Source organism: Leptopilina heterotoma, unplaced genomic scaffold (assembly GCF_015476425.1).
Source record: "Leptopilina heterotoma isolate Lh14 unplaced genomic scaffold, ASM1547642v1 Lhet_42, whole genome shotgun sequence".
In the NCBI taxonomy this organism is placed as follows: Eukaryota; Metazoa; Arthropoda; class Insecta; order Hymenoptera; family Figitidae; genus Leptopilina; species Leptopilina heterotoma.
Genome location: NW_025111078.1, coordinates 2,971,914 through 2,989,757, shown reverse-complemented (window position 1 = coordinate 2,989,757; position 17,844 = coordinate 2,971,914). Strand labels below are relative to the sequence as shown.

The window sequence follows — 17,844 nt, the reverse complement described above, 5'->3', positions numbered from 1 at the left end:
AATTTCTCAATTTATTATCATAATTTTTAATGTAAAACAATGTTGAAAAGTGATTATACGCGAATAATATTTACATAAGGTCATAAGTAATGTCGTATTTCACTGATATACACTATACATATATCGCAATGATAAAAAAAGAAAATATTCCGAAAATTTAAATACTTTTGAATACAATGTCTGATCTACACAAAATAACGCGTGTCAAGAAAAAATTTCTTATAATATTTGACCATTTTTTTTCCATAAAAATAATTTAGTCAAGAAAAAATGTTTTTTCTGGAAATTTTACAAAAAATATCAATAAATTATGCGCCTAATATATAAAAAAATGACATATATACCTGGAATTTTATTACTTGTAAAATTTTCAAATTTTTTTTGTTTCCTTTTCTAAAAGCAAGATATCATAATTACAAATTAGTATAACATTGCAATATGAAAATTTTTAATATTTGCATGTGAATTTTAAATATAATTTGTTTAATAACAGGGGATTAGGATGATGAGAATTGCATTGAGAATTTTTAATATATACAATTTGTTTAATAATAATAGGATTAGGATGCTTAAAAAAAAGAAGATCCACGAATTTCTTATTTCTAAATTTGGCCAATTTTTTCCAGATATAAGTCGACAAAATTTATTACAAAAGAAAAGAAAGAATTATATACAAAAATGAAATTTACATTTCATTCAAGAGCGGAGATAAAAAATGAATATTCTATTAAAAAAAAAAAAAAATTGGAAACCCCATGGGGGATTATCCAATTCTCTGAAATACTAATCCCATATCTTAAATTTGGATTTTCGAGCGATGCTTATTATATTTCACGTTTTCACGCATTTTAACCAAGAAAGACAAACTGATCCCTAACTAAATTCGCCGTCCCTGCTACTATATATACATATATATATATATTGAATTACCGCAAGCAAAACCCGACAGGAAATTTTAACCGCGTACCCATATTCAATGCGTAAACAATATATATACGCGTAAACAAAAAAGTACAAGAAAATTTCTTTTGAAAATAAATTTGGTTTTTTGGTAAAATTTTTTACTTTTATCTCTAACAATAAGTAAATCTATATACTCAAGTGTCAGTGACCGATTTGGCTTAAACTTGGTACATATGCTTATATAGATAAGAAAATAAAAAAAAATAAATAAAAACGCAGGCTTTTGTTGTAATATTGATGATTTTTCAAAATTTTTTCGTCCGCCATATTGAATCGGCCATTTTGAATTTTGTAAATCTAACCTCAAATTCATAATCAGCGAGGTCAAAAGCCCCCGAGTACAAAGTTTCAATCGATTTCAAGTAAATTTTAAAAATACGACCGCCATATTGAATCCGCCATTTTTAATTTTTTAAATCTGACCTCAAATTCGTAATCAGCAACCTAAAAAATTCTTTTGTACCGAATATTTAAAAATTATATTAAATTGAAAGAACTTTAACATTTTTCTGTAATTTTTTAGTGGTTTTTTTAGCAATAAAAGAGGTTTGTTTCAATCCTTAAATCGTCTTCTTTGTCGATAAGAAAAAATAAGTTTCTTTTACTTTTTCGAGTTCTATAAGCATGTGCTAAAAGTTTCAGACAAATCTGTCACTGACACTTGAGTAAAGCTTATGTTAGTAAAGTGTTTTACTTTTTTAGATTTTTTAATATTTAGAGATTTAAAAATTTTATTAAATTATTTCTTTTTCAGACAATTCGTTGAAAAAAAAGAGAAATCCAAAAGGAGAATCACGGTCCAATTTTAACGCATGAGATTTTAGATTTCTGTTTTTTTTATATTGTATATATGAGAGTGCTTTGCTTAACCGCAGAGAAAAAAAACAATGTGTTTCACCCTGAGAGCTTTAGTGGGACAAAACTCGTGGACTTTTGTGGTTTGCCATAGACGCGCGGGAATTTAAACAACCACAGCACGTCTTGGTGATTCTCTTCACCATGGGAGAGAGAGAGAGAGAGAGAGAGTGGGCGAAAAAAGACAAAAGAGTTAAAAAAAAATACATTCGTAGTGAGTGTAATTTGTAAATAAATTCGAGAGAGTGAAATATATTAGTTACAAATAGAAGGGTGAAAAAAAAATTACTATGGCGTCGTCAAGAGAAAATTTCTACATTTGAATTAGTAAAAATGGTTTTTTTTTCTATTTTTTGATAAAAAGAAAAAAAATCAACATCATATCGTTATTCTTTTTTTTTATTTAACGACTTTTACATATATCAATTTGTGGAGTTGAAACACGTGTACATTTTGTACGTACACTATATGTATATATATATTGGTTGACGGTACATGCGTGTTAGATTTGTATTCGTGTATTGGCCTCTCGTAAGGCATGTAATTCTCGGTCCAGGCTCATTAATTAATCCCTCCAGTGAAAAAAGCATCCAGACAGGATCCTCAGGTTACCTGGCAAGGATCCATAAATACTTGGTCGTGTTAATTCCGTGAGCGAGCAAGGGGTCGACCTACTACCGGTATTAACAGAGTCAAAGCGACACCAGTTGGATGACAGAGTGAATAGAGAGGAGGGGTTGGGGGAGGGAGGGAGGGGGGTAATTTCGAAGTGGTTCTCCAACGCTCCTATACTATAATATAGTATCCATATCGTCTTAATGTATTTTATTTATAAAAATTAAAATATTATTTAAAAACAGAACAGTTGTACTGATTTATAATATCTAGATTTAAGTTTTACTTTAAATTATGATTTTAAAAAAAAATAAAAAATAGGTTTTTAATCGACTTTGACTATATATATTGTTTATTTAATAAAAGTGAAATTATATAAAATTTTTTATTTGAGGAATACTAAAATATGATTTCTAATTTACTTATAAATTTTTTGAATGTTAGAAACTTTATTTTATAGTAACATATCAATTTTTCATACTTTGTTGTAAAGAAATAAATATAAATAACTAAAGAATTAAAAAATCGGCATGGATGATTCGATAGAGAATTTAGTAATGAAGATTTAAAGGAAAATTTTGTTTTATTTGAATGAAAATTGTGATCTCCAGACTGATTTTGACAGAAAAAGTATACATTTGGCCCCAGTGTGAGGCACCTTAACGATTCCTGGAAATTTCTATCCGCTCGTGCATCTTCGTGAGCCGAAAACGCACGAACGTTTCAATTACGTTGAAATGTTATAAAGGTTGCTTCACCACTCGTGTTTTTTTGTCTCAATTTGATATCTATAAGAAAAACTATGCGTTTTGTTCGTCATTACAAATATTAAAAATAAATATAGAAAACAAAAAATAAATTCTACTGTGGGGCATAGAAAGTGTAATTACTACCATAGTAACTTTTTATATTGAAACGATTGCTATGAGAATAATAGTAACAATAAATTATTATAACTTAATAATTCAGCAAATTTTCAGTTTTTTTGGAAATATTCTTGGAAAAATATTAGCATTTTCTAGAGAGAAAATAAGAGCAAATTTTTTCGAAAAATTCCTCTATTTATGGATTGAAAGAAGAGTGTAAAAGAGTTTTTAGTCGGAAAAGTTGAAAAGTATCTTTGATGGCATAGCGTCGAGAACAGTCTGTCGTTTTTGGTATAGTGACAAGAAGTATATCTATATACACACACGTATAGAAAAGCGTCACGGTGTGGCAGTCGCTAATAGAATTACTTGCCCCTAGAAGTTTTTAACGGTCGATTTGGTCCGCAGGCAGGGTTCTTCCTGGTGCTGTTGCAGCAGCAGCTTCAGCTTCACTCGTCCAGTTAGTTACCCTCAGTGTATAACCCAACCCTGCCGTTCGACATTTCGTCACGCCAGGGGGTCAAAACTGCCCGCAGATGTCAACCATAAACCTTAAACCCCTATACGACCCTTCCTACATGACTGCTAGTCCCGATATCTGTGTTTGTGTGCCATGCCGGAGCCATGTCACCCTCCTTGCACCTCCCTATTTCATTGCTGCCGTTTTAGCATTGTATCTCCCACTGAATACACGCCCTTAAATAAATCCATCTCACTACTACTATACTAGCATCAGTGAAAATCATCCTATATATCCATTCTGCAGCTCTAGATTAGGCTCCCTGTCGAGTCGAGTATAATATTCCAATATACATGTATACACACCACTACTCATCGCGAACAGTTCATCTATACCCACTTTAAGCGTGAAAACGAAAATTCTGAGCGTGTGTCCTATAACACAATGACGAAACTATTTTGTCTGCTGAACAAGCAAAAACCGAGGACTATGTAGGAGGGAGAAAGGTCTATGATGAGTCGATGAATGTACCATTCAAATACCAATTATGTGGAGCAAAAGTTTGTTGATGTCTCGGTAGACGTTTGACATTATAAGAACGACAGGGGAAAAAAGGCTCGCGCAGCCACTACGCGCCTGCGCGATCCTTTTTTCCCTTGTCACCAACTTTTTTTTAACTCTGATGTTGTGGAAAATAAAATTCCGGTCGATTCTGTAACTTTTCCACTCTCACTTCCAATAACCACTTCCCACCTTCCACTTTTTACTCTCACTTCCCACACCCACTTCCTACCATTCACTTTCCACTCTCACTACCCACCTCCTACTCTCACTTCCAACCATCCACTTTCAACTCTCACTACCCACTGACACTTCTCACTTTCACTTCCTACCTTCCACACCCACATTCCACTCCCACTTTCCACTCTCACTTCCAATACCCACTTCCCACCTTCCACTTTTCACTCTCACTTCCTACCTTCCACTTTCCACTCTCCTACCCACTTTCCACCTTCCATTTTTCACACTCACTTCCCACACCCACTTCCTACCTTCCACTTTCCACTCTCACTACCCACTTCCCACCTTCCACTTTCCACACTCATTACCCACTGACACTTCTCACTTCTATTTTCCACTTTCACTTTCCACTCTCACTACCCCCTCCTACTTCCCACATTCCACTTTCCACTCTTTCTACCCACTCCCACATTCCACTCTCACAACTCACTGCAACTTCTTGCTCTCACTTCCAACCTTCCACTTTCCACTCCCACTTCTCACTCTCATTTCTATTTTCCACTTTTACTTCCCACCTTCCACTTTTCACTCTCACTCCTCACACCCACTTCACACTCTCACTTCCTACCATCCACTATCCACTCTCACTACCCACTTGCCACCTTCCACTTTCCACTTTCATTACCCACTGCCACTTCTCACTTCTATTTTCCACTTTCACATCCCACCTTCCACTTTCCACTCTCACTACCCCCTCCTACTTCCAACATTCCACTCTCTCTACCCACTCTCACTTCTTAAATTCCACTCTCACTTCTCACACCCACTTCCTACTCTCACTTTCTACCTTCTAATTTTCACTCTCACTACTCACTGCCACTTCTCACTCTGAATTCCAACCTTCCACTTTCCACTCCCACTTCTCACTCTCACTTCTATTTTCCACTTTTACTTCCCACCTTCCACTTTCCACTCTCACTTCCCACTTTCACTTGACACCTTCCACTCTCACTGCCCAGTCCTACTTCCCACATTCCACTCTTTCTACCCACTCTCACTTCCCACTCCCAACCTTCCACTCTCACTTCTCACTCTTACTTTTTTAAGTAAAGGTGGTAAGTAAAAGTGGGAAATAGAAGTGAGAAGTGGGTGTGGAAAGTGAAAGTGAGAGTGGAAAGCGGAAGGTGGGAAGTAAGAGTGGAAAGTGGAAGGTGGGAAGTGAGAGTGGAAAAAAGAAAGTGGAAAGTTAGAGTAGAAAGTGGGACGTGAAAGTTGAAAGTGGTAAGTGAGAGTGGTAAAGTTACAGAATTTGAGAAGAAGGAGTAGGAAATGGAAGTGGATGGTGGGAAGTTAAAGTGGGAAATAAAAGTGAGAAGTAGGTGTGGGAAGTGAGAGTAGGAAGTAAGAGTGGAATGTGGAAGGTGAGAAGTGGGAGTGGAAAGTAGAAAGTGGAAAGTGGGAGGTGAGGGTTGAAGGTGAGAAATGAGAGTGGAAAGTGTGATTGAAAAGTTAGAGTGGGAAAGTTAAGTTACTGAATAAGAGAAGAAGGAGTGGGAAGTGAAAGTGGAAGGTGGTAAGTAAAAGTGGGAAATAAAAGTGAGAAGTGGGTGTGGGAAGTGAGAGTGGAAAGTGAAAGTGGGGTGTGGGAAGTGAGTGGGAAGTAAGAGTGGAAAGTGGAAGGTGGGAAGTGAGAGTGGTAAAAGAAAGTGGAAAGTGAGAGTAGAAAATGGGACGTGAGAGTGGAAGGTGGTAAGTGAGAGTGGAAAGTAGAAAGTGGGAAGTGAGAGTGGAAAGTGAGAGTAGAAAGTGGGAGGTGAGAGTTGAAGGTGGGATGTGAGAGTGGAAAGTGAGAGTGGGAAGCGGAAGGTAGGAAGTGAAAAGTGAGAAGTGGAAAGTGGGGAGTGAGAGTAGGAAGTGGAAGATGGGAAGTGAGAGTGGAATGTGGAGCTTTTCTCCAAAAAAGGGAAATTATTTTTCGACTCTTCTTCTTTGTTGAAGAGATTTTCAAATTGTAGTAAAATTCTGGCACTATTTTTCTCTCTTGCTTCCTCTTCCTATTTCTCTCTTTATAAATTTGATACGATAGTAGACACTTTTGCGACGTCGACGTTCTTTTCTCGGGAAACAGTAATAATCTCTCGAGAAAAGAGCAATAGGAGCTTAACTGTTGGAAGAAAACCAGTGGCGTAAAGCGAGATCCCAGCAGCTCCGAAGAGGATTACCGTCGAAACTCCTTCGTTCTTTTCGAACATTCTGAAAAGATACTACTCCTCTCAAGAAGTCGACAATATATCTCCTTTTTCTCACTCTCTCTCTTTCTCTCTCTTCTTCTTTTCTTTTTTTCTCTTTTCTTCATTTTTCTACTTTTTCCTTATTTTTTCTCTCTTTCACTCTTCGAAAAAGAGAGTGAAAGAGAGATTCTCGATTCGAACTCAAAAAGAGAAGAAAAATTCCGATATACATATACAATGTAAAAAATTCAATGTGAAATAGAAAAGTTAATTTTCTTCGCTTTTTTTTATATTTCATTAGAGAATTATTGTAACTTTCGAACAAAAATTGATAACAAATTACCAATTGACAGTATTTTGTGTAGTAAATCAGAGTTGAAAAGCTTATAAAAGCTTATAGTAGATTAAAGGGGTTTTGAAATTTTGCGCCCTTCGTGCGATAAATCACTAAACAAAATTTTTTTTGTCATTGCTGCGTGAATACTGAAATTATATTTCAGCGGGATGTATGTTTATATAATATATATGCGTATAAGAAAGAGGGGAAATAATCATTGTGAAAATAATAATTTACATCTAACGCACAGCTTGGATCAAAAAATCCCTTTTATTCAAATTGATAAAAGAAAAAAACATTGCACGCGCCTTTTATGACAATTTTTTTTTCTTGTTCTCTATTTTATTTCAATATTTTTATTATATTTCGCAGTTTTTTACATTTCAACACAATTTCATTATCATTTCAACGCACATCTTATATGTAATTTATAAAAATTACTTATTTTATTAAAAAATTTCCCAAAAGAATTGAATAATTTTAAATAAATGTTTATAAAATAAACTGCGCGAGCCTTTTTTCCCCTGTTTACAACTTTTTTGTTTTACCTCTGACGTCAACTCATTAGAAATAAATAAATAAATAAATGTAATAATTTAATATTGATTTTTAGAATTTCATTTACAATTTGTAATTTTTAATCGAATTTTCAACTTTAAGCTTAAGAGTTTAAAATTTTAAGCTTTACGCTTAATATTTGCAATTATTTTAAGCGGAAACTGTTTATGAACCCAAAAGGGCGTTAAGATTAAAGTATATATACAGTGCGATGAGGAATTCAAGATGCGGTTCAGCAATACCAGGAATAAAAAGCAAAAAAATAGCGATAAAAATCTCGTTGGCAATGATCATTTCTTGCACGTTTAATTAGACGATATACTGATTACGAGCAGATCGTATGAATATATACAATCTCACTATATAAACTTGCATCGATTCGATATTCTGCACATGAAAGATACTGCGTTGGTATATATGATATTTCTTTTTTTTTTTTTATTTAAACACACAGTACTACTGTGGATATATAATCTGTCGACTACATGTACATATATATACTTGCAACGATATATGATAACCAAGAGACGGATCGGCGAATTGCAACGATTGAAATTCAATTCCCATTGAAGGCACGCTACGCTAATTAGATGCACGGTACTTAGGTTGCGTGTGATTGTGAGTCAATTACAATTTCCAGGTCAGCCAATCATTGAATTATAATCATTGTACAATATTGATAGGAATAATTGTCACTTAAAGAAATTTTTTTCCTATTTAAGAAATTTATTTTCTAACATTTTTTATACATTTTTTTATACTTTTCCATTTATTTTTCTTATTCTTTTTTTTCTAAAACAAAGAAATCTTTATACTTTTTGCTTTGAATATTTATATTTCTAATACAATTTATTTTTGTTTTCTATATTTATTTTTAATATATTTGTATAACGACGAAGAAAAGGCAGTTTTACTAATAGATAAATTGAGACAAAAAACACGCGAGTTGTGAAGCAACCTTTATATAACATTTCAACGTAATTGAAATAAGTTCGTGCGTTTTCGGCTCACGAAGATGCACGAGCGGATAGAAATTTCCAGGAATCGTTAAGGTGCCTCACACTGGGGCCAAATGTATACTTTTTCTTTTAAAATCAGTCTTTTTTGTCTCAATTTGATATCATTAGAAATAATAACTAACTATAAGAGCTCGTTATACGCTTAATGGTAATTATTATAAATTCAGTGTTCGAGAGAGTCTCATGTTATACTGTATAATATAAGCTGAAAGAGTGAATGAAGACATGATGAATATAATTGTAAGTGTCGTTCATCATTCTGGAACATGGAACATTGATCTTACTCGATATGACTCCATATATCCCTATCAGAATATATATATATATACACAACGTGTGCTCCTTGCCAAGAATTGCCGTGCATCACACCGATTAACCAGGGCTGCATATACTATATATATGTATATGTATTCATCGCTTGAATCGATAAACGAGCATGATCACCGTCGATGCCCCCGGCGTATTAGATTTTCATGTTGTAACGAGAGTAACAAGCCGATACAACACTCTCGACACTAGGTCTGAGTAATTATTCGATGCGTATGAACGATCGCATTAATCGCCATAGCCGCATATTCTATATGCACCTTTATCTATACAAATACATTTCAAACTTGTATCAGGAGGAAAACAATTTTTAATTTTCTGTCACCAATTAACTAATCTCCGATAGCATATATTATGTTTGAGCAGACAATGTTTCTGCTTCATTGATTATGGTATGTACAAAGTTTTTAAGAATGTATCTTAAAAGTGACTACAAAGTTATGCTTAAAACAGGTAGCCTAGTTAGGTTAGGTTAGGTTAGGTTAGGTTAGGTTAGGTTAGGTTAGGTTAGGTTAGGTTAGGTTAGGTTAGGTTAGGTTAGGTTTTAAGAAGAATCTTAAAACTACAAAGCTATTTAAATTTAAAACATTTATTAAGATGTTTCTGGCCTAAACTTTCATCAAGCAACCTAAAACTTATATTAAGATGTTTCTGGCCTTAGCATCTTATTAGTATAAGATTACCTAAATAACAAAAGTTATACTATAAACAACATATGTTAAGATGTTTCTGACCAAAACTACAAATTACTTAAAACAACTTATATGAAGATATTTCTGGTCTAAACATCTTGATATAAAATATAAAATGTTTTAACTAACTTTGTAGTCACTTTTAAGATAATATGCTTCATTTTTGCTATCTAGGGTAATATTTAGAAGAAATATCAAATATTTACAGTAAACTTTTCTCTCCAAGTTTCGAAACAAAAAAATAAAATAGAAAAAGAAACAAAACAGTAGGAATGGTAAAAAAATTTTAACCATTCATTAACATGTGTTTAAAACTCATTACAAGTGATTCTAGAGTTCCATTCTGTTATATATATATATATATATATATATATATATATATATATGGATAAAGTTTTATCCAATTTTTATAGTATATGTCTCGGACCCCTCACCCATTAGAGACTCCACTGACAAGCAAAGCGAATCCATCTATTTCAATGACAATGAAAAGAGAGGTTCTTTTGTCGATTAAGCGATCACCGGAACCAAATCTTCTAACCAGTTTGCTGGTCTTACGCCCATGTGCGGGTTTCTTTTCTTCACCATATTCCCTCTTTCTTCACCTCTCACTCACTCCACTGTCGGCATAGAATTCAAACATGTAAACATTCTGAGCGACACGAAGTGATTACCTTCAGTAGGTGTGTATGTACACATAGTGTGTGGCATGTCCTTACTCAAAGAGAACATTAGTGTAAGTCTACTCTTACATGCATAAATATCATTTCTAAACGACTGGATAGAAAATTATTCTTGAAATTATTCTTTTCCTTGGGAAAAAATCTAATTCTAATTTCATTGTAATAACAAAGTTTTTAAAGTATATTTACAGCTTTTTTTTAAATTTAACTCATTTTTAGACTTAAAATATAAGAAAAAAAACATTAAAATAAAATAAAATGTCTTAAAATAAGATAAAATCAGTTTTCTAATAAAAAATTTAGTCAATATTTGAACTAATGTATAAGTATTGTTTTAATAAAAATTAGGAACTGTTCTAAAAAATCGACAAAAAAATCGTCATGTACAACAATAACCAACCACATTAACATAAGGTTGCCACAAAAATTACATTCGAGAATTCAATTATTTAAATACAAAAATAAATAATTTATTAAATAATTGAATATTTCTTAAAATTGAATTTTTATGAAGAATTTTATCAAAAGTTTTTTTTAAATAATATTGAATTCTTTCATAAGCTTTTTGTTATTTATGAAAATAATTGAATTCTTGCAATGAATTTTATTAAAAAATTTTCTTAAATAATTGAATTCCAGTGAAAAATTTTATTTATGAAAATAATTGAATTACAGAGAAAAATATTATTATTTATGAAAATCAATTAAATTCTATCGAGAAATGTCATTAAAAAATTGAAAATAATTGAAATCTGAGGAAGAATTGTATTAAATTTTTTTTTTAAATAATTGAATTCCTGTGAAAATGGTTATTTTTGAAAAGAATTGAATTCTTGGGAAGAATTTTATTAAAATTTCTTAAATAATTGAATTGCTTCAAAGAATTTTATTTTTTACAAAAATAATTGAATTGTTTCAAAGATTTTTAAAAACAATTTGACAATTATTGTAAGTATTCCAAGAAACAATGTTTTATTTTACAAAAATAATTGTATTCTATGATCTAGTTTTATTATAATTTTTAAAAATTTATAAAGCATTTTATCAAAATTTTTTAAAATAATTGAATTCTTTCAGAGAATTTAGAAAAAACGTTTTAAGAATAAAATCAATTTTCTATCATTTTATTTAAAATTGTATAAAAATAGTAATTGAAATTCTGCCATAAACTTTTTTTATTTATGAAAATAATTGAATTCTTGCAACGAAATTTATTAAAAAAATTTTTGAAAGAATTGAATTCCAGTGAAGAATTTTATTTATGAAAATAATTGAATTCCAGAGAAAAATATTATTATTATTTATTAAAAATAATTATTTTCAGGTGAACAATTTTATTTAAATTTTTTCAAATTGAATTCCGGTGAAAATGTTGATTTTTGAAAAGAATTGAATTTTTGGGAAGAATTTTATTAAAATTTCTTAAATAATTGAATTGCTTCGAAGAATTTTATTTTTTACGAAAATAATTGAATTCCAAAGAATAATGTTATATTTTAAGAAAATAATTGTATTCTATGATCAATTTTATTATTTTTTAAATTAATAAAGCATTTTATCAAAATTTTTTTTAATAATTGAATTCTCGAGAAAAATTTTATTATTTATGAAAATAATTGATTTCTTGCGAAGAATTTTATTCAATTTTTTTTTTAAATAATTGAATTCGCATTAAAAAAATGCATTATTTGTGAGAATAATTAAATTTTTATGAAGAATTGAATTGAAAATTTTATTAACTAAATCTTGTAAAGAATTTTGTCAACATTTTTTTAAATAATAGAATTTTTTAAAGAAAATAATTTTCAATTTCAATTCTTGACAATTTCATAGTTTATAAGGCAAACAAAAAGGACTCTAAAATTCCGAATTTTCTTATAAATTGTAAAAATTTCATTTTTTCCAGTACTTTTAATAAAAATCCCTGACTTTTCCCTGAATTCCCTGATTGAGAGAAATATATTTCCTCACATTCATTTAATATTCACGCGAGTTAAAATTAAAACTATCCATTAAAACAAGCTATACTTCTAAAAGTAGAGACAAATAAATTTTTCATTAACTTGATTGATAATTACTTTATGACTCGCTTTTATTAAATTTACATTTTTCAATATTTGACAAAAATATTCTAAAAATAAAATTTTATTCCATCATTCTTATAAGAAAAAAAGATGAAAAAAAGTCAATAATCAAATTAATCCACTTTCATCTTATGGAAGAAATTAAAATATTTATTCTTTGCGCACCTAATAAAAAAAAATGAACCCCAATTTTTTTTTCTTGCATTTAAACTTGTATGTATATATATATATATGTGTACTTATATACACAAAAGCAACGATTTTATACAATTGAATAACGTTCAATTCGTCCTTGTTTGGCTCCCCTTAAAATTCAGAAAGCCTGTCAAACCGCCAGCATAGCCGTGGGTCAAATTTATTTATTTGGTTAATGCGCCTTTTATGAACCCGACACCCGATCTTGTGTGTCGAGTGACGATAAAAAAAAAAATAGAGGGAGAAGAGAAAACAGGGGAAAAAAAGGTACTTTTGCGCTATGGTAAAGGGAACCGCGGATGATAATAATAATAATAATAATAATAATAATAATAATAATAATAATAATAATAATAATAATATAATAATAATAATAATAATAATAATAATAATAATAATAATAATAATAATAATAATAATAATAATAATAATAATAATAATAATAATAATAATAATAATAATAATAATAATAATAATAATAATAATAATAATAATAATAATAATAATAATAATAATAATAATAATAATAATAATAATAATAATAATAATAATAATAATAATAATAATAATAACAACTTTGCCAATATCGAAATCAAATTCATAATTGATACACCAAATCAAATATAGTAATAATTAATTAATATTTACACATTTATATATATGTACATGAATATCAAATTTTATATTTACACTCGAATTATGGCAAATCATTAACATCGCGTTCATTTTGAAAAAAGAAATATTGAATAAATATATCTTTCATTAAAAGCAGAATGTGTAATTTGTGAATTATTGTATGTTATATAATAATGTATACAACATAGTTATATAATTATAAATATAAAACAGGGCTGTTATGATATAAATCAACTTAAATTAAATCAGAAGTTAAATAATTATTTAAATCAGAATTTAAATAATTATTTAAATCAGAAGTTAAAATAATTATTTAAATCAGAAGCAAAATCATTATTTAAATCAGAAGTAAAATAATTATTTAAATCAGAAGCAAAATCATTATTTAAATCAGAAGTAAAATAATTATTTAAATAATGATTTAAATCAGACTTTAAATAATGATTTAAATCAAAATTTTAATAATGATTTAAATCAAAATTTTAATAATGATTTTAATCAAAATTTTAATAATGATTTAAATCAAAACTTATAAATAAATTTAGCCTATTTAACAATATTCCATTAAATAATTTCTTAAAAAAATGAAAACTTAAAAAAATTTTTAAATTAAAACAAATTCTTTGTTGCTTTTATTATAAAATTAATCTTTTATCATTACTAAAAAAATAATAATAATGTATTTTATTATTTATTATATAATATTATATAATAATCCTATCTAATCTGATATCGTTAATAAAAAAACAAGCTGCAGATAAAAATTTTATTTAAATAAAAACTGTAGAATTTTTTTTTAACGGCTCTGGTATAAATAAAATATAATACTTAAAAATATAATAATGCGCAAAATATAATTAAATTGATACTAAAGTGGATCAAAAGTATGGTGACAAAAATAAGGATTAATTTTTAAATTGAGCCATATTTTTTGTATCAATTCGTTGTAATTTGAAATTCGCAGTTTGAAATATATATATAGTTGTTGTTTGCTGTTTTGTTTCTTAACTTATTATCAAAAAATTTAATAATAGAATTCCTTCGAAGAATTTTATTATATATTTAGGAAAATAATTGAATTCTCGGGAAGAATTTTGAAAAAAATTTTTGAAAATTCTAATTAAATTCTTTTTGAAGAATTTCTTTGAATTTTTTTTTAATAATAGAGTTTCTTTAATAACTTCAAATAAAAATTTTGAAAATAATTAAATTTTATGAACATTTTCTTCCAAGGTTTTAAAATAATCGTGTTTGTTAAAAATTCAAATTAAATATTTAATTATTGAATTTTATTAAAATTTTAGAAAGTATATAATTAAATTCTCTTGAAATTTTTTTTTTAAAGAATTAAGAGAAAAAAATTGAATTCTTTCGTGGAATTTTTTTGATAATAATTGAATTTTTGCAAAGAATTTTGCTATTTATAAATATGTATATAATTGAATTGTTTCGAAAGATTTGTTAAAATTTTAGAAAATAATTGATTTTTTTCGAAAAATATTATTAAAAATTCAAAAAAAAAAAAAAATTCAATTCTTTCATGAAATGTTATTAAAAGTAATTGAATTTTCAGTATTTACAAATAAAATTGAATTGTTTCGTAAGATTTTTCAAAATTTTACAAAATAAATTAATTCCTTTGAAATTTTTTTGAACGAATTAAGAGAAAAAAATTCAATTCTTTCATGAAACTTTTTTTGAAAATATAATTGAATTTTTACAAAAAATTTTACTTTTTATAAAAATAATAATTGTAAAATTCTTACGAAGAATGTTATTATTTATGAAAATAATAATTGAATTCTTATGAACAATTTTATTAAAATTTTTGAAATTAAGAAACAAGAATAAACAATTAAGTAAATTAATGATAATTAATGATAATAATTAATAATTGAATTCCTTTAAAGTTTGAATCGGAAATTATTTAAAAATTCATATTTGAAGATAAAAAATTTTCTAATTTTCATAATAATAATAAATTGAATATATCACGTTCCGCGCGCTATATAGGGATTATGAATTCATGAATTTTGATTCAGTTGAATAAAAATAAATGTATTAAATATTTTCATAAAAACCTTAATATTACTGTGATACTGTATCCATCCTTCCAGTCTTGTTTGTTGAGATAAATTTTCCATTGTCACTAATATAAATATATAAATTATAAATTTCACTTATAGAGAATAGAAATTTAAAAAGACGATTAATTATATATTTTAAATATTTTTTTAATAAATAACTTTTTTTTTAAAAATAAATTAAAACAATAATTTTGAATTACTGTGTGGAGAAAAAGTTTTAAACGAAAATGAAACGATTATATATACATTCGAAACGAAGGGTAAATAAAGACTGACTAATGTATTTGAAATATGAAAACAGACACCTATTTGCCCTTATATATTTAGAATTAGCGGAGAAATTTCATAACAAAATATTTTTACTTTTCCCTCAATACTTACCAGATGAAATTAAATATTATTAAGTTAAGTACTTTTCGTAATTTGCAATTCATTGCTAATTAATAATTAGTAATTTAATTTAATAAATAATTTTTAATAAATAATAAATAATTTGTAGTTAATTAACAATTTTTAGTAAATTAACAATTTTTAGTTAATTAATAATTTGCAGTTAATTAACAATTTGTTAATTATTAATAAGTTAATTAATTAATAGTTAATGGACAATTAATAATAAATCCCAACAGAGTTCGTCACTTCTTTTACAAACTTTTATTTAGAATTAATAAAAAAATTAATAATTAACAATTTCCAAATGAGTTTGCAATTTTTTTTCAACAATCCTGGCCCCACACTGGTTAAAACAAGGCACTGGAATTTCGCACATGAACGAACATAATTCAAGTGTGCGATTATCATCATTGCGATACAAAAATTAAAAAAAAAAAAAAAAAAAAAAAAAAAAAAAAAGAATACTATTTGTCTGTTGATGAAAAGACGATACATATACAAATAAATAAAACTTGTGGAATGTTAACAGTGAGTAAAATCCAAACCTGAAACGCAAACCGCACTTAGTAGTAGTAGCAGCAGCAATTCAGACTCGAGAATAGTGATAAATAAGTCGCTGTAAAAGGCGATTGGAAGGATTCGTGAAATGCCTTTCATGATATTCTGCGAAAGTTCATTTACGAGAAGACATGTAACAAAAAAAGAAAAAAAAAGAAAAAAATAAAAAAAATTGAGAAAAAAAAAAGAACTGAAACCATTGCTCGATGGAGAAAACAAGAGTGATGTATGCCGGTTCTTTTCTAATAAGACAGCAACTGTAACGCGTAATCTCTTTTACCCATGCGAGTGTGTACATATAGCGATGAAAAATAAAAAAAAAGTAAAAAAAAATATCCTCTCGCGCCTGTATTCCCTACTATACCATGAAAATAATTGAGATTCTTCGACGTCCCTGTGACTTGAGGAATACAGATGCGAACAGAAAAGGGGACATTATTTATTCTCATCACGCTGTGTGCAGTTTCAAAGAGAGAGAGAGAGAGAGAGAGAGAGAGAATATATATACACACATACACGATAGAAGCTTGTGTTTTCATACCGCGTACGATTTCCGCTTCTTTACTCGTTTTCTAGGTTTCCAGTAGTCCTTATAATGCCTATGGAAACTTAAATATACATTCTCATACAATATTAATATACTGACGAGAGCGATTTGTATATAAATATTTTTTTTTCTTTATTTATCCGCGTAACGCGGTAGAATTTTACCTGAAACATTATTTTTAAGAAAAAAGAAAACAATATAATAATAATTACGCTTGATGGAATAATGAAGCAAGTTGTGTGAATATAAATCCAAAACCGCATGCTCGACAGCGTTCACAACTCGTTTCGAAGGCTCACCACGATAATAATCGTAAAATTCCGGTTGTCGCGCCAAACGACAATGGCTCTCGCTCCAAATAATAATAGACTTCGCATTTTGCTTTATGTATAGAGGGAGAGAGAAAAAAAAGAAAGATTGTTCAACTGTGATAATTGTTATTAAATTCTTGCGAATAATCAAAAAATTGGAAAGAAGGTGTTTTTAAGAGGTTGACAATTAGAATTTTCAAAATCTGACTTCAAATTCGTAATCAGCGACCCCGAAAACCCCCGAGTAATAAGTTTCAAGTGAATCTGATAAATTTTAAAAATACGACCGCCATATTGGATCCACCATTTTGAATTTTGAGAATCTGACTTCTGATTCGTAATCAGCGACCCCGAAAACCCCCGAGTAACGACTTTTAAGCGAATTAGTTGAGTTCTTAAAAATATGTCCGCCATATTGGATCCGCCATTTTGAATTTTGAAAATCTGACTTCGGATTCGTAATCAGCGACCCCAAAAACCCCCGAGTAACAAGTTTCAAGTGAATTAGTTGAGTTTTTAAAAATATGTCCGCCATATTGGATCCGCCATTTTGAATTTTGAAAATCTGACTTCTGATTCGTAATCAGCGACACCGGAAACCCCCGAGTGACAAGTTTTATGCAAATTTAATCAATTTTGAAAATACGTCCGCCATATTGGATCCGCCATTTTGAATTTTGAAAATA

At 28.8% G+C, this 17,844-nt stretch overlaps 1 protein-coding gene across 2 annotated transcripts in view; it reads right to left on the bottom strand.

Annotated features, from left to right (window-relative positions):
* The window catches only part of LOC122506487 (protein groucho-like), a 143,759-nt gene extending 128,137 nt beyond the window's left edge, over positions 1–15,622 (bottom strand). For both annotated transcript variants that reach the window (XM_043618700.1, XM_043618703.1), the window contains exon 1: positions 15,344–15,622. In XM_043618700.1, coding sequence (XP_043474635.1) covers positions 15,344–15,406 — 63 coding nt within the window. In that variant the 5' untranslated portion in view covers positions 15,407–15,622. The remainder of the gene's footprint in view (positions 1–15,343) is intronic.
* Between the last annotated feature and the right edge of the window lie 2,222 nt (positions 15,623–17,844).